The 24,941-nt window shown below is 39.0% G+C and overlaps 1 protein-coding gene across 1 annotated transcript in view; it reads left to right on the forward strand.

The window, feature by feature from the left end:
- Positions 1 to 4,803: 4,803 nt before the first annotated feature.
- Positions 4,804 to 24,941, forward strand: part of CCDC93 (coiled-coil domain containing 93) — a 31,605-nt gene continuing 11,467 nt past the window's right edge. Inside the window, exons 1-14 of the mRNA XM_054277671.1 lie at positions 4,804 to 4,888; positions 5,900 to 6,013; positions 7,667 to 7,761; positions 10,263 to 10,374; positions 12,787 to 12,885; positions 13,902 to 13,958; positions 15,571 to 15,671; positions 16,541 to 16,580; positions 17,949 to 18,041; positions 18,529 to 18,579; positions 19,545 to 19,631; positions 22,650 to 22,766; positions 24,188 to 24,250; positions 24,432 to 24,505. Coding sequence (XP_054133646.1) covers positions 4,847 to 4,888; positions 5,900 to 6,013; positions 7,667 to 7,761; positions 10,263 to 10,374; positions 12,787 to 12,885; positions 13,902 to 13,958; positions 15,571 to 15,671; positions 16,541 to 16,580; positions 17,949 to 18,041; positions 18,529 to 18,579; positions 19,545 to 19,631; positions 22,650 to 22,766; positions 24,188 to 24,250; positions 24,432 to 24,505 — 1,145 coding nt within the window. The 5' untranslated portion in view covers positions 4,804 to 4,846. The remainder of the gene's footprint in view (positions 4,889 to 5,899; positions 6,014 to 7,666; positions 7,762 to 10,262; positions 10,375 to 12,786; positions 12,886 to 13,901; positions 13,959 to 15,570; positions 15,672 to 16,540; positions 16,581 to 17,948; positions 18,042 to 18,528; positions 18,580 to 19,544; positions 19,632 to 22,649; positions 22,767 to 24,187; positions 24,251 to 24,431; positions 24,506 to 24,941) is intronic.

Consider the following 24,941-nt stretch of genomic DNA (forward strand, 5'->3'; position numbering starts at 1 on the left):
GGGCAGCCAGAGGAATTTCTTGGGTTCTGACATGTATCTAGATGGTACACAGCCTTTTTTTTCCTGCAGGCTATTTTCCTTTTTGCTTAACTCTGTCCAAGGTTACACTTTCAGTGTTCACCTCAAATCTCTACAGTTTTGTCTTTTTTATCTCTACATCACTGATATTTTATCTTGCTTCTCTTACCATATATCTGCCTTTTCAATTCTTGTTCAAAAAATCAACATGGAAGAAGAAAAGCTAAAAAAACTCCTCCATCTTAGATCATCATTCTCTCGGGAGTGAGGTGTACCTGTGAGAAGTCTGTTACTGTTTCAGACTCTCTCACTCCATTGGGAAATTAACTGTTCATTCTTACAACTATTTTAAGTGAAGGATGTGTCATAGTATTATGGCATGTAGAAGGTAAAGTCTAAATCTATATATTTTGCCTAAGAATGCCACAGTGAAAATATACAACTCTGTGCCCGTTTGTAAGCATTTGTAAATCAGTAATCCAACAATCTGTAGTCTCTTATTCTTTGAACTTCAAGTAAATCTTACAAGTGATTCTGTGTGGAGAAGTTTTACCTTTCACAAATTATTCTAAGTTCCTGAGCACTTGGTTTTCCAACAATTGCATATCAGATTTGCTCAGTCTAAATATAAAAATGAAGGATAGCATTTCTTCACAGAACTGTGATCTGAAATTTAATATCCTGGCTCAAATCAAGGAGTCTGTGATGCACTTACAGTGCAAAGGTTCTCATTTTGTTTGTTCCTTCTCAGGCTGAGGCTCAGTGAATCAGATTTAATTAGCTGTTCCATGGATGATATGTGAGTTGGAAAGACCCACTTCATTCTCCTGGAGATTAATTTATTTTGAGCACACCAGCTACAGATTACCTGAGACTTTCAGAAAAGTTGTGCACTGTCCCAAACAAACCTCTCTGTGGGTGACTGCTCTGTGTCAAGGTGTGCTGTGCCTGTCCTTGCCTGGATTTTTTTATGCCCACTAATGTAGAAACTGAGAAAGTCCTCAGCAGCCTGGTTTTCAAAGAGAGCACAGTAGCTCTGAAAATCCAGCCTCTCAAAAATTGAAATACCCAAAATGATTGGCTACTTGCATATGGTGACTGCAGTCTTTGAGTCATGCGATCAAAATCATGACACTGCAGAAAGAGAAGTCTGGTAAAAACTTTATATTCATCACATACTTAGAATATTTTCATTACTCTCCAGGCAGACTTCTAGATGTGGCACATGAAAATGTGGAGAGGCCACCTATTCTGTCAAGTTCTGTCATGAGGGAGCTGTGATTTTTTTTTTTCTTACTAGAATCTCAATATTTCCACTATCAGATTACCTTTTCCTCTACAAATTCCATAGACCACAAAGTCTTTCCTCTTCCAAGTAAGTGAGCTAAAAATGTTTGTGTTCATATTGCCAATCTTACAAAACAACATTAAAAATTACACCAACGTAATTTTCAAGAAAAAGATGTCTGCCTGTATGTTTTAAACTATTAAGTGCTGAAAATAGGAATTGTTCAGAGACTGAACAGGCTGGACTGGACCTTCTAAATGTCACCCACAGGTACAACAGTGAGCATGTTTAAAACTCCACTATTTCCTGTTATATTTGAGTGCTGAAAGGGCACAATGCCTTGTAAAGAATATCAGTTGGTCTGATGGGATGCAATGGTCTGCTGCAGCCCCTAACACAGTGGCCACTGTAACAGGTCTGTGACTTTTTCATTTCACAGTGCACAGTCTCACTTTCACTGAGGATAACTAGGAATTTGCAATTGCCCCTGAATGGTTCTCTATGCCTACATCTCAGGAAAGAGATGAAGGGGAACTGAGCAACTGTAAGGAGATGGGATACAACCAAGACAACTAATTAAAAGAGCAAATGCATGCAGAGGAAGATTCTTGTGCTGTAGTCAACAGTACTGCTGATTCCAGAAACTTGGATGAAAATCTTTATCACAGGAATCATTTCATTAGGGAGCAGGATGGAAGTGATCTCTGTGCTGGGGCTGCCAGGCAACTAAATGGGGTTGAAAAAAGAGCCCACCCAAGAAATGAGCCCCAGAAAACAATGCAAAATCTGATACTGAGTTTGGAAGGCTTGGGCTTAGTTCCTTACAAGTGGCTTCAGCTTCTCCAGTAAGAAGGAATCCAACTGCAAAATGCAGCCATGGCAGTACCAAGGTCCATGGCCTGATGCAACCACTGAGATCCTGTCCATTTACTCCAAGATTTACTCCAAGACACTTTGTTTTATGGTGTCCTTTATAAAAACATTGCACCCTAACAAGAAATGCTGTACAAAGGAGTATTGCACAGGAAGTTATATATACTTTATTTTATCTATCATGCAAAATGGAAATAAATCTCTTTTAGGCCTTCTCAGAATAGAGAACATTGGAAAGTTACTTAAATTACTTTATCTAACTGTGTCTGCTCTACAAACAGTGGAGCCCTTGCTGTTGCTGTTACAACTCCATCTCATGTTTTTATTTTTATTACAAGAAGAAACAAATATGTGCTTAAAGTGAGATCTACTGCTACATTTTCAGCGGTGACTGAGTTTAATGTTGTCACAAGTCCAGGCTGAGCAGCCAAATGAATCACATGGCTATACAAAAAATGAGGAAGCTTTTTAACTCAGCTGTGTGGGATCAAGACTAACGAAATACAAAAATCAAGACAGGATTGCTGAAAGCAGCTGCACCAAGAACCAGAGCTCACTTACCTTCACAGATCAAAATAAAGTAGGGAAAGGGAAAACTAAGCCTAAATTGAAACTGCTAGAGATTTGCATGCACAAAATTGAAAAATTTGAAGGAAAGGAGGTTTTTCTTTTTTAAATGGTACCTCTCTTGGGACTCCTTTTAAAACTAATTGATATTTAGAAGATTGATTATCCAAATGTCATAGGGGACAGCAGCTCTGTCTGAGTAACTGAGTGAATTTGCATCACAATTAGGTGTTGGGAAGCAGTGCTTTTGCAAAGTATTTTATTGAGGTTTAAGTGATCCAAGATGACTTGTAATGACCATAGATTTTTGTATTTTCATGCCTCACTCTTTTCTTTCCTAACTACATACCAGATGAAGGAAAATTCCAGCCTATAAAGGAAAAAAATTTTCCAGTCTTTGTTGTCTCATAGACATAAAGCAAATTAAAAGAACCTATTACATTTCTGTAAGTACATCATTTCAAGCCAGCTTTGGATTTTGGGGGCCAGCTGCATGAGTTATAAAGTTCATAGCAGTTAATTAGCCATGTCTCCCTCCTTTGCCTTACTGTGCTTTAAAAAGTCAGACAAACAGCTCCGTTTCCCAGGGTAGGTTAGTTCCCTCCCTTGTCTGATACTCACTTACTACTTAAGCCCCTAGTTTGGCTTTTTATTCATCATTTTTGTTTATTTCTGCACTTGCTGCTGCGTTTGAAGGTCATCTACATCCCTTCCTAACACTCTCCTGTTTCAACCCTTCTCTTTGCTTTCTGTGGGCTTCAGTCTTCCTCTGCATGGCAGTCAAATTAGAGCCATACAGTTCTCTGTGAGGAGAAGGCAGACAAAACACAGAAAGCCCATATTGCTGTGGTGACCACAGTAACCTCTGGGGCTGTGGAACAATGTTCTGAAACTCTGTTTAAGATGTGGCCTGTGGTTACACCAGTACATGGCCTGAGCTGGTCTGGCCTATTTTTGCTCTTATTAATTGTTATTAGTATGGCCTAATTTTGCTTTAATATTATTATTATTAGTAGTAGTAGTATTTATTTATTTATTTTGATCACTCTGTCAGGGCAGCAGTCATAATGGACTGGCTCACGTATGCTCTGCTGCCCTCCAAAGGATGGGAATGCTGCACTACTGTTCCTTCACCTTATTGAGATGCTTCCAGCCACAGCTGAGTGCAAGGGTGTTTTTTTTTTTTGTTTTTTTTTTTTTTAATATATTCTGTGTGTGGCAAAGAGTCTGGAAACAGAATACCTGTGATAGACTTGAAAAGACACCCTTGTCAGGTATTTCCTAAGCCATCACCAAGAATGCTACCCATTGAATACTGCCATGGTTTGCTATCTGGCTATTCTGCCCATCAAGTCCCTGTGCATTAGTATGATTTTATTCATGAATAAAGCCGCCATCCCTGGAAGTGTTCAAGGAAAGCCTGAAAAGTCTCTTGATGCCAAGATCCAGTTGGCATGGTGGTGTTCGATGTTGGACCTGCTGATCTCAGAGGTTTTTTTCAACTTAATGGATTCAGTGATTCTCTGACCTGTGTGCAGAGGAGAAAAAACAGAATGAAACCCCACTTCAGCTCTTAGGTCACCAAAGGAAACACGGCTGGCAATGAACAAGTGTCAGCGCCCAGCGGAGCATGAGCGGCCGTGAGGCGCCTCGCAGTCAGAGCACTCAGTAAATTGCCCTCCATGCTGGCGGGAGGCCTCAGGACCCCTTGCAAAAGGAAAAAAAAGGAGAAGAGAGCGGCGGCCGAAGGGCAGCACCGCGGAGGGGAAGCGCCCAGATCCGGCGGGGAGGAGCCGCGCTCTGAGGGGCCGCGGGCACGGGGGCACCCGGGGGCGCCCCCAAGGGCGCAGCCCGCGGGCGGGGCCGCGGCCGTTGCGCTCCGCGCAGCCAGGCAGTCACATGAGCCGCCGCCCTCCTTCCCCGGCACCCCTCGGCCGCGAATGGCACGGCCCGGATGCGCTTGTACGCAAGGAGGGTGCGGGCGAACCATTGAGCGGGGGCGGGGGAACCCGGCAGCCGCCGGCCGGGAACACCCCTTCGCCGGGGCGCTGCGGCGGCGGGGAGCGGACGTGACAGCGGCGCGGCCGGCGGCGGAGCGCGATGGGGGTCCCGCGGGGACAGGAGCGCCAGGCCCCGCAGGAGGTACCGGAGCCGCGTCTCTCCCAGCCCCCCGTCCCCCGGGCGCTGCCGAGGCCCCGCTGCACCGGCGTCCCTGGGATCGCCGCCCGCTCCTGCCCCGGTTCCCGGCCCTCGCCGGCAGCGCAGGGGTCGGTGCCGCTCAGCGCGCTGGGCGCGGGGGACGCGGGGAGGCCTGCGGGGCTGCCGGCAGCGCTGTGCGGTCACCTTCGGTGCTCCATCGCCTCCCGTGTGCCCGCTGCAAGCCCGGCTGGCCGGGTTCCCGTGGCAGGCAGCGGGGAGGAGGAGGAGGGTGCCCAGAGGGGTGGAGGCGGGCAGGGTGTGCAGGTGGGGCCGTGCAGCCCTCGGCACACCGGAGCCCTGTGAGCGGCTCTCCGGCCTAGGGCCGAGCTGCTGGGGAGCGCTCTGCCTCTGGGAAATCGCGTGTATCCCCGGAGCTGGGGGGTTCCGTCCTCTAAGCGGGGGACAAAAGCCCTGGGACGGGCTGGCTGTGCTGGTGAGGCTTCGGAGCACCGGGGCTGTCCGGGCTGCCCGTCACAGTTCACCTTTGTTACTGCCGTGCTCTGAAATTGCATTGCCCAAAAAGTGGAATTCCGTGTGAGCGTCTCCTCCTGGTTTTGTAGAAGGATTAGAGAAGCGTGTCCTGGTTTCGGCTGGGACAGAGGTTAAATTGAGGTGTGTGAGTTTATGAAGCCTGAAATTGAAAGAAATGTTTGAAATGGAGAATAAGTTAACTGGCTTATGGCAATAGGACAATCTTAGTAGCTAGGGGCAAGCAGTGGACCAGGAGTTTGAACAGCAAAAGCAGATTAAAGTATTTAACTGGGTGAAAATATTTCTAAATGGACTTAACATCACATGTGCTACCTGTTTCTTTAATGTCTTTCAAATTAACAACCAGGTTGCTAATGGAAGGCAGGTTTCTCCTGGTACGTGGTCTGTGCCAAGGCTCGGAAAATGCTCACTCCTCAAATGAATGAGAAAAACTGAATTAGTGTTTTGCTGTTTGTTTGTCAGGTGGAAACAAGAGAAGATGAGGAACAAAACATCAAGTTGACTGAAATCTTGGAACTGTTGGTGGCTGCTGGGTATTTTCGAGCAAGAATCAAGGGGTTATCACCCTTTGACAAGGTGAGGCCATTACAATATTTTAAACCCCTCTTTCAAGTATAAGAGGCTTATATGTTTTGCTGGTTTGCTTAGCAATTCTCTATAAGACAGTTGCAATTTATGAGGCTTCTCTGTGTGAATAATTCTGCAAATGACCTAGTTTCAGACAGACAGGACCTCCTCAGTCTTGAAAGACAATTTTGTGCAGCAAGGCCTGTTTTAAAGGTGAAAATTGGATGCAAACTTACTGCTGTCTGCTTTTTTTGGGTGCTGTGGTCTATGCTAGAGTTGTGTGCAGGGAATTTTCCTCTCTCTCCCAGCAGCAGCTGGAATAGCTAGGCTTTGGATATAGCATGGTAATTATTAATACAGCATTGATGAGAAATGAGGAAGTGTCTGTGTAAGAAAGGAACAGTTAGCCTGGTGAGATTATTTTTGGGCTGTTTTTACATATCTTTAGAATGTCATATTTGTTAACCTTTCATTGTTGTAGACAGGAAATGTGTGATGCTGACAGTGAGCAAAGTTCAGGTTGAAGAGAGATTTCTGAATTGCTTTAATGCTGACACTGTGAGAAATTCCTGAACCAAGGTTTGAAAACACAGAACTACAGCAGCCTTGAAATGGATTCTTCTGTTTTCTGCTCTCTCTTTGATCATAGCACAGCCTCACTTTGCAATGCAATTTTATTTTATTCAAACTCCTTGGTATTGCTAAGAGTCGCTGCTCAGGAGACAGAGAAATTTCAAGGAGACTGCTTTGGATGTAGCATTATTGCATTTGTGTGTAGAAATCACTTACAGGTACTTAAATACAATTGCAAAGTTACCATTCCATTGCAGTGCCCAACCTCACCAAAATGAGCCTTGCTACTGAAAATGATCACACTGCTAATGCAAAAGGGATATGTGGGTTATCATAGAGGGGAGTGTGAGAGGGGGAATATGGCAGAAACCTTGTTAGAAACCAAGGTTCCTAATTTGCTGTGTGATAATGGCAAGTTATTCCATATTTTAAATCCCTTTTTCTCTTCTTTGCCTTTGCACACATTTAGGTTATTTTACACATGTTTATGCAAGGTTGTCTTTAAATATTTATGTAAAGTTGATGAAATGGCTCAGGAGTTTAAATATGCCCATGTCAGAATAGGGCCTGAAATAGAGATTTCTGCAGAGCTGGGGATTTCCTGTGTGCTGATGCTGTGTCTAGCACTTTGTGTTGCCTGTGTCAGCAAGCAAGAAATAATAGTAGCAAAGATGTATATAAAAAGGTAAATATAAGACTGCAGTAATGATGATCCTTAATAAAACTTTGATATGGTCACTTTTTAGATGTCATGACATTTAACATATTGTTGTGTTTTATCCTTTTGGTTGGTTGGTTTACTTTTTTCAATCTGAGAGCTGTTTCGAAACTAATATATAAAGCTAAGAGAGGAATTGAGGTTGTCAGTAACTGCTGGGTTGGTTTTTGTCTTCTTGTACACATATGTTGTGTACAGTATTGTATGAAGTTGGTATGTTTGTGTTATCTGAGTCTGTCTCAGCAGAGAGAATACTGAGGGTGGTGAGATTACTGAGATGCAGTTTCTAAAATAAATAAAGCCTGGAAATGTATTTGTGTTTACCTGTTCAGTTTAGAATGGCCCTGACCATGCTGTTGCTCCTTTGCCAGGTGGTGGGAGGCATGACCTGGTGTATCACTACCTGCAGCTTTGATATCGACGTGGATCTGTTATTTCAGGAAAACTCTACTATTGGTCAAAAAATGTAAGTTGATTAAATGGCAAGTGGGGAATCTTTCTTCTTTTTCTTAGAAAATAAAACCTGAGTGGGGAGGGGGAAGTTACCTGCTGTGTTTCTAAGAGTTTTAGTTCCAATTTCCTGCTTTTGAGGACTGCCTGTTTACAAAAGGCACAGGTTTCTGGGTTTCTCAGACTGTAGTTCCACAAATTCTAAATCCAGAAAGAAGCTTATTTCAAAAAAGGCAGGGCTGTTCCATTTGGGCTGCCATGCTCTTATATCCCTACTAAGCACTGAAAGCATTTATGTGGTTCCACACTGAACTGAATTGGGAACTGATCCAAATTAAAACCTACCAAAAAAAACCTGAAAAACCAAAACCCAAAAGGAAAAAAAAAAAAGAAAATAGTTTTAACATGAATGAATTCCTGGATCCAGTTCTCTGTGCAGCTGTACAGATGCTTGTGCTGGCACAAGGGGATGATGCAGAGGCCAAAGCAAAGGGCAGAGGGAGACCACGCTGCTGGAAGCTGCAGTGCAACATTAGAAGGCCTTCCCTGAGTTCCCTGTGTCTGCAGCTCTGCTGTGTAAATAACCCCTGACTCCCTTTGATGGTTCTGGGTTAGAATTGTAGCATCAGCAAACAGAATTTAAAGCATTTCACTGTTGCCAAAATAGGTATCTGCCCCATACTGAGGAGGAGGATTTCCTTCCTCAGGGTGACCCAATGAGAACATTTTGTTTTGATTCATTTCTTATGCATGGAATTTGCTCATAAGCCAACTAATTCCTGTGCCAGAGAGTTTATAGACATTGTTTATGCTGGGAAAGGGAACACATTCTAAACTCCATTATTTCTTTATTTATATTTGATAAAAGAGGCATAATTAAAATTTGCAGGAAATGAGTTTAGCCTGATAAGTTAGTGGCTTATTAAGAGACTTATTTACTTAGTGTAGTTAAAAAGAGCATCTTTCTGTGTTTTCTTGAAAATCGTAGAGAATTGGCAAGGGTTTTCAAAAGAAATATTTGTGGGTATTGCAATTTGAGACACTCAAAGACATAGATAACTAACTACATAGATAACTAACTACATCATAGATAACTAAGTACATAAAGCATTGCTGAGTGCAAAGAATTAAGTAGAGGAATGAAAATGGTAGTGGTAGTTTTTTGTCCTTGCCTTCCTTAAAAACAACATGGTAGGAACTGGTTAAGTTGTTCTCAAAATGTTCTGTTATTTTTCCAGCTGACTGGATGCAAAACTGGCAAAACAAAAATCAGGCTCCTCTCCCAAAACAGCAACAATGATTTATTTGTAAATCTAAAGTGTTCAGAACCCAGGAACATGGGCTGTTTTGATGTCCATGTAATGTTTGTGTTGGTAGAGGCTCAGGGCTTCTTCTGTGGTGTTTTCAAGATAAAGCAAAGTTAAACTGTGTTTTCTCAGTATAATTCCAAAGTGATGGTGTTACACTATTGTGATGGTGTCCTGTTATTTAATTGCTGGGCTCAAATAAACATGGAAGCATACATTAGGATAAATAGTTTTTTGTTTTAATTGCATTTGCTTTGATTGTGCTTCACTTCCCTTTAGGAAGTAAAATGTTTCAAGCTCTATTCCCAGATTTTGGTCACTCTCATATCTCTTGATCCCCTTTTGTTCTTCCAGGACCTTAGTTGTCCATTTGGACAGTGCTAAATATCAGTGAGCTCAGTACTGGAGCAGTTAATTTTTATTCCTTCATGGGAAAATAGCTTTGGTTTTCCAAGTAAAATTCTCATCCTCAGTGGTTTCACCTGCTTTAAAAATGTACTTGCAAACATTGACGGCAAAAAAAATTCTTGCCCTAAAATTAGGTATTCAGTGGAAACAGGATGAATTTCTTACAGATGGATCCCTTGTGGCAGGGTAATCCTTTCACTTAACCAGCTCTTACTGAGCTCTAGAATGAGATTGCTGCCAGCAAATTCAGTTTTAGTCACTTGAAAAGTATGTGAAGTGCACTGTGTATTTAGCTTTTAAGTGCACTATGTATTTAAATTCAGAAAGTTTCAGGTGTAACATCAATATTTATTTTGAGAGTTCTGCTAAATAAAGTTTTAAGTCCTTACATTTGTTTCTGGACTTCCTGGGAGTGTACATCTCTTACTTAATGTAACTGTTCTTAAAGCTGCTGTTTATTCATGTTGGGTGTAGCCTATAACATGCAAAGATGTTTGTGGTGATGTGTTTTAAATGGATATTTTATCTGTCCAGACATGCAGATTTTGAAGTTTTCTGTAGTAGTTAAATGAATTTCCAAGGTAGGAGCCTGTAAGTGGGGCTTAATCACCTCTTCACAGACTGATGATATAAATAGTGCCTGTAAAAGCTGTTTTGGAAATGGGTTTGATTGCTTTTCATTATCTATAGTGGAAGTTACTAGAGGGAATCTTTGACTTACTGTGTTTGCAAAAAGAATCTGTAATTTACAAAAGAAAATTGTAGCATGTATACATCTGTCTTTTTGTTGTTTTTATAATAGTGCCTTAACTGAAAAAATCGTGTCAGTATTACCAAAAATGAAGTGTCCACATCGTTTGGAACCACATCAGATCCAGGGACTGGATTTCATTCATATATTTCCTGTTGTACAGGTAATAATTTTGTGGTGTATTGATACTTTGCTGAAAAAGGCCATAAAACTTGCATAAAAAAATAGAACAAAGCTTTGAATTATTTGGATCTTTATTTAACTTTGGAATAAATAAGCACAGAGAAGTAGTTTGATGTTTTTAAAGAATGAAGTGACATTATGGAAGATGGAATTTTGAAGCATTGTTTGATCCACATTTAGAAAGTAAACAAAACAAACTCTGAATTCTTTGCAGTGGAGTCAGATTGTGCCTATTGTGGAATGCCTGCTGAAAGAAACCTGAATTTAATCTTGTTGTGGAATCTGATAGTCTGCTTTGGCAGATTAGGAAATAGAACAAATGCCTTCCAGTCTGTGTTTAACTTATGGAGTAAGTTACACAGATAAACCATGAATCAGAAGGATATGAATAAGGCAAAAGTCATTGGGGTCATTTCTGTAAGATTAATTTATCCTTATTTCCTATCACTTAAAACTGTGCTCTGACAAGTGATCCTCTTACTGTGTATTTGCTGAGCACCACTGACTCACCATGTGCCTCATTCTCAAGTTTATTGAGATTTAAGCTAACACTTGATGTGTTCCAGTTACATGTGGTATTTTGAGAATCCTTGGCATTTTTTGATTTTCCTTTCATCTACACACAGAAAGGTATCTTTGACAGATAGGGAAAATGAAGACTGTTAAGCAAGCTTCTTTTCCATTAAATATCTCCTTACCCTGTGCCTGTGAAGGAATTTAGCAAGTAAGAAGAATCTAAATTTCAATCTGTAAGAAGTGGGGAAAACTTCCTGGTGCTTTTTCCTCTTCTACTTGGAAGGTCCTGAGGAAAACCACACTTAACTGCACTCCCCACAAAACATTCTGTGGTATGTGCTGCTCTTACACAGCTTTCAGGCTGTGGAAAATTTGTATCTTCCTAATGTGTGTTTTTGCTTCTGAACCCTTATTTCCTATACAGAAGAAAAAAAAAAACTCAACCCAGGTGAGTTTCTTGCCCTGGTCACTGGATGGCAATGAATGGTTACATTTATCAAACACTAGGCTTCTTTCATAAGATATATATTCCTCCTCCTGTAAAAACAATAGCACTAGGTGTTCTTTTCTGTCACCTCTTTTCTGTCACAAATCCTGGTGTGGGATATTGCTTCTGGAAAGAAGAACTATTAATTCTAAACAGGGAGGAAATCTGCCTCTAGGTTTCTCTGAGGGCAGTGACTCCCAGTATTTGTAGCTGGCCAGTAGGTGGTACAGCTGACCCATACAAGTATTTTTTGATGGGCTTAGTTTTTGGTATGTGGAGGATCTTGGTTTAAAAATTGTGGCTTTCTGTCAGCTCCCTGTGCAGTTCTGCCTGCTCCACATACTGCAGGTTCCTCATTTCATCCCATCCAAGACAGACTTTCAGGAAAACTTTTTGGTGTCACCAGAATACTGTTCTGAAAAAGACCATGCAAAATATGAAATGCTGACTACACCATGTAGGATTTGTGTATTTGATAATGGCATTTTATTCAATGCCCTGGTAAAATCGAGATTCCACTTGGTATCTGTAAATTTCAAATCAGTTTTCAAATACTACAAATGCTTGCTCTTAAATCTGGCATTGTGTCCCATTAGCTCTTGCACTGTGCAAGAATTTAGATGGATCCTTCCCTACAGGAAGAAATTAGGCTGAGTTGGCTCACTGCCATAAACTGTAGCAGAAATTTAAAAAAAAATTAAAAGTCTTAGAAATATTCCATTGGTAGAAATGTCATTGTTCTTCCTAATAAATTCTGCATATGATCACAGGCAAATTGTGTTGGGATGTTCTTGGTAATTAATATTCTTCATTTTCATCTCCTGTTGTCATCATGTTCTCCTCACTTTCCAGGGGTTCATGGTTATAGCACAGGAAACAGTTGTTGGTTCAAACTTGGATCCCACAACTGATCTCATCTCTTCTGTGACCTCCTGCACAGGCTGTCAACAGTCTGCAAGATTTATCTTCTCCAACATTGTTTAAAATGTACTTCAGTATTTTGTGGCTTTTTGTGTGGTCTTATAAATGTCAGAAGAAGCCTTTTTTCTTGCACAGGCATGTGGTTCTTCATGAGCACTTCATAGGCTCGAAGATCTGTCTGTTCCTGGTGGAGCTGTAGTCTTTTAAACCAGTGAGTGATCTACAGTAGGAGAATTTCATACAAGAAACATATGCACAAAGGAAAAAGAAATGTTTATAAAGTTGCAAATACTGACCCTTTTTGTTAGGGTTAGGCCAAAGAGTTGCCATGTTTACAAATAAATCACATGCTCTTGTTTCCATGCTTAAAAATGTGCTTTTAGCTTTTATCATGTATTAAAAAATAAGGCAGCAGTGGTGCTTGCTGCTGTTATTGTTTTGTTTTCAGCTAATACAATTTTTTTTCAGTGGCTGGTGAAACGTGCAATAGAAACAAGGGAAGAAATGGGAGATTATGTCCGTTCTTACTCTATATCACAGTTTCAGAAAACTCACAGGCTGCCAGAGGTAAGATTGAGGCAGTTCTTGTTTCTATGTCAGATGTTCAGCTGCAGTACCATCCTCACAGCTCTGATATCTGCACACTTCACCAGAGTAAAGTGCCATTGTTTTGTGAGTGAGTGTTAAAGGAATCCTCTACAAATTTATCTGGGAAAAAAATGAAGCATTATTGTGACAGAAATTTTGTAGATTCTGGTTAACTTTTGCCTAATGCAGTATTTGGTATTTTTATGTCTTTGTGTTCAGAAGCACCCAGCATGCTGTGGAGAACCTAATGTAGTTAATTGAGAATGAATATGCTGTTAATACTCTATAATTTGGGGTTTCTTTCAGAGTGTTGAAAGGCAGCTCTTGTCTTCCTGTATCCAAACCCCAAAATTTGCTTCTGAACACCAAATTTGTAAAAAATTTCATTCAATAACTGATCTTTTCTTCAGCAATGAGATGAAGTTTCCCTCATAGAGGAGGAGAGATTGAATGAGCTTGGATATGTGCCTGTAGTGCAAAGCCATCAGTTCTGTTCTTACATATCTCAAGGCAATTCCATTTTAACATTTAGAACCTAAGGATTAAAGGCAGATGTCCCTAGTATTGGGATAGACAGATTTAATTAACTTGGCATGCTTTTGATTTTGATTTTTTTTAGAAATAATTCTCTTTAATGCTTAGAAACTAAACAGTAGAGGAAACTTCTCTTTTCCACATCAAGCCTATCCCAGCTTCATTTCTTACTAGTGTATTAAAGATTGGAGATCCCAGTAGTGGGCTGGGACTGCTTTTGTGTCAGGTCCTGCCTGAGCAGAGAGCAGCCAGGCTGCTGATCTGGACACAGTTGTGATGAACTATCTCTCATCTGAAGGCAGAAGCAAGTACTTTTCTTGTTACAGCAAATCACTAACAATTCACCAAATCACTGGGCAACTCAGAAACTGTTTGACAGCTTTGTTTCACAGAATCATTAGAATGTTGGACATTTAGTGTCCATTCCTGGTGTTTTAATTACTTCCACTAATGTTTTTCAGGATGATGAATTCATGCAAAGAAAAGAGAAGGCACTCAAAACAGTTACTGATATCTTTGTAAGTATGTTAGATTTCTTTTTTTTATGGCCAAGTGAGTGGTATTAGTAATGAAATGGATGTGGTTAATTGGGTTTTCTGATGAGAAGATCCCAATTAAGTTACATGTTGATCTTCATCCTTGAGGCAGGTCTCAAATGCCAATATATCACATTGATAGGTGGGCACTGTATGAGGAGATAAACCACATCCACTGCCTGCATGGACTGTATGGAATCCCACACTGTCAAGCAAAACTCACAGGGTGGCCTACAGACTATGAAACCCTCAGCAGATTTAAATGCATGTTTGAAGCTGTCAGCAGTTGTGCTATTTGCCTTGAAATTGGTTAATATGGTGATGATCTCAATTATCTGCATTTCAGAACTTGACTTTTTCACTTGTAATTAGCAATGAAAGTAAACACCCTGCTTCAGAAATGCTTTCTTCAAGTAGCAGATGTTGGTTGGGAAAGGTGATCTCACCTGTGTTCTCCCTTTTCTCATGCAAATCTCCTAACTGTTGGATAGACTGTTTGTATATATTTTTGAAAGCTTGTTCATGAATGCTACAGAGAGGTAAAATAGTAAAATACCTAAGCTCTCTCACTCTCACACCTGAATTCAGATGTCTGGCTGGCAACTGCAGTTTCTGTCCTTGCTTTCTAATTTCCTCTTGCTTGGGACCATCAATTCCCCATTTCTGACTCACAGTAGTTTGCTACTGCTTTGGGTTTTTTGGACCATCTTGATAAATTCCAGGGCAGCATTTGACAAGAGAGGAGAAATCTGGATTTGCTTGGAATGGGACATTTTCAAGGCTCTTCAATAAATACTGAAACCCTGCTCTCCTGAGAAAATCCCTGTTTTTTCAGACAGCTCTAGCCAGGCACTCTGAGCTCTTCATGCACAGATGGAGGTGCTCAGTGCTGGTGTAAGGAGCCACATGAGAGGTTGTGTAATGGGCCAGACAAGTCACCTTACTCTTTTGGCAGGTTTTGGAGGGAGGTAGTTGTTTTTCTGTACAAATGACCTGAGTGTAATATATGTGGTTGAATTACAGATGTGTTTGTAGAATAACATTGCAATGAAAGTCTCCAGGTGATGACCAATGTAGCTCCTTTGTTAATCTATTTGAATAATTGTCCTTTCTTTGGAAATTTCAATTACAGTTTCTGAAGTGTTGTTCTCCATGTTTTGATTGGGTTTTAAATTATTAGCAGACTTATAGTGAGTCTTTTACTCCAGCTAGAAGCACTTGCCTTTCCAGCGAGACATGTATTCTGTTTTATTAGCTTACATACATTAGCTTACCCTCTATCAATTTGTACTTGTTTGAAATCTCCACTTTGGGATCACATCTTTGAAAAGATGGAAAGCCATTGCAGCAGTGTTATGGTGTAGGAATTGTTTGTTCAAAATAATAGTTTGTGTGGAATGGAAAACCAGATTTAAAACGAAATGTTCTCCCTTCTGTTTTTAAATTTGAAGCAGCTCTATCAGTACAAAATAGAAATTGTGAATTCTTGTTTTGTTTAATGGGCTGTTGTTGAACTAATGGGTTACACTTGGATAGCAGGAGATAAAAGTCATTTTACTACCAAACTTCTTGAGACTTTTTCACTGTCTTGCAGGAGGTTTACAAACCCCAGAGAAAATACAAACGTCAGACAGGAGCTGAGGAGCTGCTGGATGAGGAATCAAAGGTTCATGCCACACTTCTGGAATATGGCAGGTGAAAGGCTTCATTTAGCTCTCTCTTGGTTTTATTGTGTTTTTTATAAAAGCAGCTTAAATACATCATCCTTCTGATAGTGTGTCAATCAATATTAGGTTTTTGCAAGCAATCCTCTGAAAATTTGGTGAAAAAGGACCTGCAGTTGCTGTTTTTTCTTTTTGTCATTCTCATGTGGTGGCTGACTCATGGTTGAATGTTTTGTCTTCTCACTTTGCTGCAAACTTTCATTCAGAGACAAAGTTACCAAGGCTTTCAGTTTTCCATTATCTCTGAAAGTCCCTCTGGTTTACTGAGAGCTCTCCAAACACATAAAAATGAAGTTACAGAGCTTCTATTTCTAGTTTCTATTTCCAGTTTTCCTTTCACAGTTTAGTGGTAAGGACATCTTGTCTGCTGTCTGAGCTCTTAATACTTAACAAGTAAAGATTACATCTGAATTCCATTTTGTATCTTCTGGGGCTTCTTTTCCCCCATAGCCATAGATTTTTCGATTTTTCTTTTTGTCTCACTGTTTTGAGTACTTTCCTTTTAACAGTAACATGAACTGTAGTGTAATGGCTCAGGATTAACTTTAAAATGGGAAGAGAGCATTGCCTTTTCCTCTCATGAGCTTTACATGATAATTTTTTATGGAAAGTCAAGATTTGCAAATCTTGATGGGATATGGAATATTCAGATAATGGATCTGAAACCCTTCTGTATATATGCTCCAGTACCTGCTTATTTAGTTTACTCAAAACATTTCAAAACTAATTTGATCCTGGCTCTTGGTGCATATCTTATGTTGAAAATTGATAAAAACTTAATGTATTTGTGGAAGTTATAAACAATAGTATTTTTCCTTCATGTTTCTATTGTTCTTTTAGGAGATATGGATTTAGCAGGCAAGCAGGAAAAACAGAACAGGTAAAAATATACTAATTTAAAATACTCAAACTGTGGGAAGAACTGCATTGTTGAAGTGTTGGTTACTGTTAAATCTTAAAATACAGCAGAATAGACAGCTATAACTTCTACTGTTAACAGATTTTAAAAATGGCTAAGTGCAATTAAAAATCAGCATGCCATGAAAGGTGGAATTGATTACCCTTTTTAAAGGATTTCATTCATCTCTGCTTACAGATCACATTTTGCAAACTTATTTTTTGTTTAGAAGAAAGAGGGTTTGGGCATTGGGTTTGTTTTGGTTTGACTTTTATTGTTAGGTAATGACATATTTTGTCTGTTTTTATTTTTCATCTGAGTGTTCCATAATGTGATCATTAAAGGGTCTTTCTTTTTAAAGAACCATTCAACTTGGTAAGAAATACTGTAGACATTTAGTACAAAACACTGTTTATTGTGATAGGGAAACCTATAAATAAATAAAATTATAAATAAATCATTGTCCTTCTGGAAAATTAGCATCCTTGCTGTGCTTTTGATGATTATGGCATCTTAAAATGTCCATAAAATGCAGGGTACCTGCAGTTTTGTGATTTCAGTGCAGATATTAATTTGGCTACAAGTCTTTATTACAGAGATAATGAAGGTGATGCATTAAACACATCATGGACCCAGCAATACATTGAGTAGATTAAAGTTGCTCTTCTTCATCATCTCAGTATTCCACATACAAATGTCACATTTATTTTTTTTAAATGGAGATATATCTCCATCTAGGCATGCCTGTTTTCCCTTCAGAGTAACCACTAGTCATGTTTACAGAGTTTATTTTGTTTCTTCAAAAGTTCTGTTGCCTTTGGGATATTGTATATTAGATATTGTGGAAGCTGAGCCCCCAGAAAGGCAGAGATGGACAGTGAAATATGTTAGTGGTGTGGTAGGGTGACCTAGAAACTGAGTCTGGCTGTCCCCAGTTCTCTTTACTTCAGTGGTACAAATTCTTCAGGCATGTTTGTAATTTTTATGTTATATGTTTGTTACACAAACAAAATAAAGTTGCAAAATTTATTAAAAAAATTCATTCCTGTCCTGTGTAGAAGGCATCATATTCTGGGTTGTCTCCTGAGGTTAGCAGCTCTCAGAAGGCTGTGCAATAAGGAATCTTCAGATAAGATAACCAGATAAGCCAGAGACACAGTTGGAATACTTGTGAGAAATCAGGAAGGCTTACATTTCAATTGGCATGATTTGGAGGGTGAGGATGTTCCAGTTGCTGAAATGTATTCATATAAACAGAATAGCTACATTCCAGTTTTCTCCTTCATGTCTTTCTTAACACTTTATTATACCTAGTTCCAATATTTTAATGTCTTAATTTTTCTTTAAAAGGCTGAAGATAAAAAAGCAGTGCTACCTCCAGGGCTTGCAGCAGCAGGGAAGGCTGAGCCTTCTGATGAAGATGACCTTCAGGCTGCTGAGGAGGTGAGCCCCAGGCACAGCAGGCATGGGAGTTACTAACCTGGGGGAGAGATTTCAATTTTCACTGCCCAGTCATTCTCCAAAAGAAGGACAATTTCCATGGTTAGTTAAAGTGAAAGTTGCTTCCCACAGGAGAATACAGAGCTTGAAATTGATCCACAAAATTAATGCTTTTTGGTATTTAACACCTATAACCTCTTTATTATTTCTTGAATCTGAGCATTTTTTAAAAAGATTGATTTTTGGTTGACAGTGGGAGTGGAATAGTCTAAGTGGAAGTTTACTGTTACAAGAAATTTTCCTTACATTTGGTAACTTTAGCCACCTCTTCTTTTCACAGACTTAGGGCCCTGTTGCATGTTTTAAAATTACATGATTTTATGCATGATTACAGTATATGATACTAATTTTATGTATATGTCCCTGGCAGAAAGATAACAAAATGTTAGAAGTTAAATTGTTATGTATAATTCTTCATATTTTGCTGTAGCTTCGCATTAAAACTCTGATGACTGGCATGGCTGCAATGGCAACAGAAGAGGTCAGTAGCATTTAAAACTGATACAGCTTTCTTTAAATTATGGTTGATTGTGGTAATTATTCTTAAAATCAGGCTGCTGATTCAGATCTGAAGTCATGGAATGACTGTGTTTAAATTTTCATAAGGAGAGTGCATAAAAAGGGTTGAATTAGGAAGACAGTAAATTTTACAAGGCTAATTAGTTCATCATTTGCCTTGAAATGATAATGATAATATAAATAAATGCCTATTCCAAATGGTTTCTACAAGAATTTCAGGGGAAAGACATCACTCTGCAGCTATCCAAGATGCACTATCTTACTTCATTCATCTTGTGAAATTATTCAGATGATTACTGGGGAGAGTGCTGGAAAACTGTGCCTTTCTAGGTTCTTTTCAAAGCACTTATAAATACAACATTAGTCTAGGACACAGAAAATACTGGATATGTATCTTCTTAATTCGTTGTATTTAATGAAATAGTGGAATTTGTAGTCTATTCTTTGATTTCTGGGTGAAAGGACTGGAAATAATTTCAGCTGTTAAACATTGTTTCTGTTGATGCTGGAGTCATGAAAGAAAAGGTAGTAATTAGTCTAGTCTCAGAGCTGACTGACATGCTTTCTACTGAAATCCATTGTAGAATTCAGTTCTGCTTGAAAACTGGTTTTATACATGCATGCAGTTTAAAGGTGAATTCTTGCACATTCCTGCATGTTTAGAGGTTTATTAAGCAAATGCAAAATTCAGTATAAAGAATAAAAGTTAAGTTTCTGAAATAAGAATAATTTGCTAAAAGGATTTAAGTGAGACATTTCTATCAGCAAGGTTAGGTTTGGGGGGTGGAATGTTTCCTGGACTTTTCTTATGATAGGAATTTTTACTCATTGTGCAAATTTCTGTTTAAAATTAGAATTTATTGGAAATTATCATGTAAAAGTACAGGCAGTTCCAAAGCTCCAGGCATTTTCTTGATACAATTGCAGGGCAAACTGACAGCAAGCACAGTTGGCCAGATTGTTGGACTCCAGTCAGATGAGATCAAACAAATTGTGTCTGAATATGCTGAGAAGGTAAGTGTGTTACCTGAGTGGGTTTAATCACATGGTGTTTGATAGCATTTTAATTTAGGCTTTAAGCTGCCAGCTTCATTGCCATGATTCTCTTGAACACACTTTTTAATACATGCTGTGGGCAGCAGCACAGCCAGAGTTCAGGAAAGTACTTCAAAGAGACTTTAAACATACCCAGGCTTTTGGTGTGATAGTACAAGTCCCTGAATTGCATTTGTGACTAATTTGGGTTTAAGATCTGCCTAAATCCTTTCATGGATGAAGAGGGCCCTGAGTTTTATCAATTCAAACTAGAGGCCTAAATTCTTGATATGCTTTAAAATGTTCAGTGTTAAGCACAGAAATACAGCTCTGTGGGCCTGCTCAGAGAAAAGTCTAGGCCTCCTGCACTCAGATTTCCAGATGTTTGCACTGGACTCCAGTTCTCAGTCATGCTCTGGATCTCAAGTTTTGAATCTCATCAAACCCAAACCTTTGTTGCTTTGAGAAGTCAGAGCAATTAAATGTGTGTGTTTGCTCCAGTTGCTGTGTTCAGCTGTGATTGTTTTCTGCAGTAATGTGAAAAGAAAATCTGGCTCTTCAAGCAATTAATGCATCCAATACATCACTGCCAGATATGAGTTATAGGTTGCTCTTACTTGTCCAACAGTCTTCTCATATTTCTTCCTTTTTGTTGACACATTTGAGGTATGGAGCTTTCCCATTTTGGAGATAAACCCTATAGCTCAACAGCAAATTCTTGGCCTTTCTTTATTATAAAAGATAGGAAGAATAGAAGCCCAAGGGTCATATTTCAATGTTACATTTCTTCTGTTCTGAGAACAGGGAGCAGGACCTTGACTATTATAGTTGAGCAATGATTAATACTCTGAAAAGTAAGAACTGATTCAAGTCAAACCAAAAATAGATCACTTTTCAAATCTATGGGATGTGATAAAAAAATAGAATTTCTGTGCACGTATGCATGCACCAGGAAGAGAATTAAGGATGTTATCAAAGAGTTTATTGAAGCATCAGTAATGTTTAGATATAATTCTAATAATCTTAGCCCCTGGTAACTGTACATAGCCTGAGAAACACAGCAGAGTTTGTTTACCAGAGTTTTGTCTTACCACAAGCCCAGTAAAGATCCTTGACAAGCCACATTCTAGGTCTGATGTTGCCATGGGCCAGGACCTTTCTTACATGAGGCATTTTTGCAGAAGATCAATGCTTAGAATTTCCTGCATTTGCCCCTCCATTCTGCTGCCATGTTAACCTGCTGAGTGAACTGGAGGAAGGACTGTAGTGTCATTCCTTACCCTCTGAAAATACTGGCAGAAAATCATTAATTAATAGCAAATTGATCATCTTTAAACAGTCAGAGACATTATTGATGGTTCTTTCCCATTTTCAAAAAGCAAGCTGTAAAGTTCACTTCTTGAAATATGATCCACTTTTTTTTTAATAGCAAAGCTGTGCTACATAGATTTTTATTATTTCTGCAAACATCAGCCTCAGAATAATTTAGCTCATGTTTGTTTCTCTTGCATTTCCATTTTTCTCTATTTGTATCTTATGCATGTGAGAGGCTAAATGTGGTGGTGAGGATAAGGTTTTGAAATGCATAAGATGATGAAGGAATGTGATTTGACTAATTAATGAGAGGAATAAGTAAGACTGTATATTTGTTGAGTAGTTCAGGGTCACAGGTGTTCCTTAGAGGCATTTCTTTCTTTCCTAACAACAAAAGCAAAGAAAGCCTCTGAATTGTTGGGTTAAGCCATCAGAATTGGGCTTCTCTTGCTGTGAATGTAAAAACATAACATCATTAAGCTGCTCTTCAATATGAATTACATAGAAAATGTAGAGGGGGAAGACAGGATTTGCCTCTTATTTTCATTTAAAATTAAGCTGCTTACCCATCTGCCTGGAGTGGAACCAGGAGCAGATATGAGTGAAGAATATATCACATTCCTTGTAGCATTTTAGCTGATTATGCATTGTAGCAGTTGTCAACATTGGGTAATTATTCAAAAAGCACTTAGTATTGAAGTCTTTGACAGACTATAAATTAGCACTTGAGGTACTTGAAAATGAACTGGTTTTCTAGTGAAACATTGGAAAATGGATTAAGTGAAAAAAAGTCTGAGTGCATGAGGCAAATTAGGAAAACAGATGGATGTAAGTATCAAAGTGAAGACTTTCAAAAGGTACAAATAATCTTAGGCAAATAATCCCTTAGAGATCAAGATATCACTGCTTTTTAATGATTCTTTTGTCTACTGCAAATATACAATTTTTATTCTAAATGTTATTTTTTGTAAAGAATGTTTCTGTCAGCTTTGCTTTCACAATTCAGAGAGAAGAGGAGGCTGGATCCAGATTGCTGTCTCTGTTATCATTTATGAGACACTCTTGGCAATGCATGCTGGATGGAGTAGTTCTCAAAGGCTGGTGTCAGCAATACACATGCACACACAAAAAAACCAAAAAAAAACAACCCCAGAGTGGTAAATGCATCTGCCACACTGAGTATGTCATTGTCATTCAGCATGGAGATGCAGCCAAGCCTCTATTTCAGAATACACTATTGTTCAAGGCTTCTGAAAATCCTGGAGCAGCTTGTTGGAGTGTGGAACATCTCTGGTTGAAGAAGTTCAGTGAACACCATGGCTTAAGGTGTTTTTTAGTATGCTTGTATTTTTTCCATTGAAGAACTCTACTGGATTTAACCATAATGCTGATGCGAAAAAAAAAAAAGAAAAATCTATCTTCTAGTACACTGTAGGATTTCCCACCTGTCCCAGGGCAACTGACTTTTTTAGCTTACTTTACTTGCAAATTTTGGAATATAATTCAGTTGTTCAGCTGCTTGCTTATTTTGATGGGAGGTAAATCAGTAAGTCATTCTTTTGGATAGACACAGTTCTTGATAAGGAATATCACAGGTGTGTCCCACTTTGGTATTTCCTGAGCTTCTGAAGAAGCAGAAAACAATGCTGTGAGGTCCAAAAGGCTGTTGTTATTGTTTTTCAGCAATCTGAGCTTTCTGCTGAGGAGAGACCAGAAAGGCTTGGAGCTGCCCAGCAGCACAGAAGGAAGGTGGCATCTCTCAACAAGCAGATCTTGCAGAAAACCAAACTCCTCGAAGAGGTAAGTGTTGTGTGTGTAGTAAAGAAGAAAACATTGATAAAAGTGGTTGATCACAAAGTTTTTCCCATCCAGAAAATACCTGCAGGGTATCTTCTGCACCAGCAATTTGTCATGCTGAACACTGATTCCTCTGCTTGCATTGCCCTTGGATTGTGAGAACAGTTTGTGTTCCTGGGGGCAGTTTGCTCAGCCTTAATTTTGGGAAGAACCATGATTTTGCCATTTTAACAGCTGAGGGCCCTTTAATTCTGTGCAGCTTGTTTTCAGTACATAACAATCTCAGTGCTGTTTTTATATGGGGAAAAAATGTACTGACAGCTGTAAGCCAAATATAATCCTTTTATCACTTTACTAAAGTAAGAATTTCCTGGCTGAATTTCATTTACCACTTGCCAAAAGCAGCTTTTGAAATCAGTGACAGTCAAGAACCATGTCTTTTAAGAAATATTTATGGAGTTCTGGCTTCAATACTGCAGTAAGTTTTGGCAAGATTTCTCAAAACTAAAAATTCATGTCAGTTTTCATGAGATGTGGACTGCAGACTTAAAATTTTTTAGTTAGTTAGAATAAAATTTGTTGGTGAACTCTTGATAAAAAAAATATGAAAAACAATGAGAAAGCTTTATTTTTATAAATTTGGAAAGGGAAGAGTGGAGCATTAAGTCACAGCTGTGTGTTGTGAACAGCACACTAAAACAGTATGAAAGGAAGTGGAACTGAGCTACGTGTGCATTTTTTGTTTGCTCACTTTTGCTCCACTTTTGTAAACCATGTCCTGTTTTGGTTTTACTATTTGCAATCTTACCTTAAATCATAGGGAATTTAAATAAGGATGTTCTTCTAAAATTAGCTTCTGTAAATTAATTGACAAGTGAAGTATCTAATACTTGTTTATAATACATATTTTGCTTGCTGCCTTATTAGACTTTTCATAGTTACACAGAAGAGAACCATAAAGCAGCTTGGTTATTTGGTGTGGAAGTCTCTGTGGTTTGGTGCCATGGTGCTTCTGTGTAAGTCTTGAATTGCCCTGACTTATTTGGAGAAGTATAAAATGGGACTCATTCTTAGCTTGGTGTGAAACTAGGCCAGTACAGCCAGGCTAGAAAAGTTGGAGCAGTTTAGCAGAGATTCTGTCCAATTCTGTTGGCCTCTAATTTGGAAAAGCTGTTGTTTATTCTAGGACTTTATGGACCTAAAGGATCAGGTGGTAAATGTTTGCTATTAGTAATTAACTGTTCACTCAGAATTCTTGCAATCAGTTGCAAGAGTAGCTGACAAGACAAGACAGTGTTTGTTATGCTTGGCCTGCTGTTTGACAGACAACCATTATGAGCAGCTCAAATATTCTCTGTTCTCCATTACAGGTGTAATTAGTGTGAATATAGAATCCAACTCTTTTTTTTTCTCTTTTGTAACAGTTGCAAGCTAAATATGCTGATCTGCAGGAAAAATGTACCAAAGCAAAAGAGACGTTAACAGAGGTAATCTTTGGTTTTTTCTGTGCTGTTTGTAGCTGAAACTTTTTTGAGAAGTTCTGTTTGTGAAGGGATGTATTAAACAGTGAAGGTGTTTGCCAGCTTAGCTCACCAATCTCCTGGTGTAGGAAAGTCAATTTATTATTAATCAATTAAGTATCAATTTATTATTAATTGTAACCCTTAGGTTAAGAGTTACAGTGAAAAGCTGGACAAGGAATTGGCAGCCTTAGAAACAATAGAATCCCAAGCAGATTCTAGGTAAGTTTCTTCCTTTGTTACCTTTGAAATTCTGAAAAATAATGGTTTTAAAATGAATCATTCAATGATTCTTGGTTTGTCAACCTTAACAAATAACTAAAATTTAAAAATTAAATTATTCTCCAGCTTGCTTTCCAGAGACAGGGAAACATTGCAATAGGATTCAGTCAGAATGAAAAGTGTCAGTCAGTAGTTCAAAATAATTGTAGGTGTTTAAAGCTGAAGAACCCTAGACACATCTGACAAGTAGATGAGGCCTTCTTGATTTATTTTGTTCATATTTGAAGCCTTCATCTCACATAAATTAAATGGAAGTCTCTCAAAACTTTCACAGTAATGAGGTTAAAACGTAACAGAGCCATCAGAATAGTCAGTGTAACATTCCATATTTATTTTGACCTTGGTATATCAGTGCTGATATTTGGGGTTTTAATTT

This window comes from Melozone crissalis, unplaced genomic scaffold (genome assembly GCF_028551555.1).
Source record: "Melozone crissalis strain CALT ecotype California unplaced genomic scaffold, PUWL_Pcris_2 ptg000023l_1, whole genome shotgun sequence".
Taxonomy (NCBI): domain Eukaryota; kingdom Metazoa; phylum Chordata; class Aves; order Passeriformes; family Passerellidae; genus Melozone; species Melozone crissalis.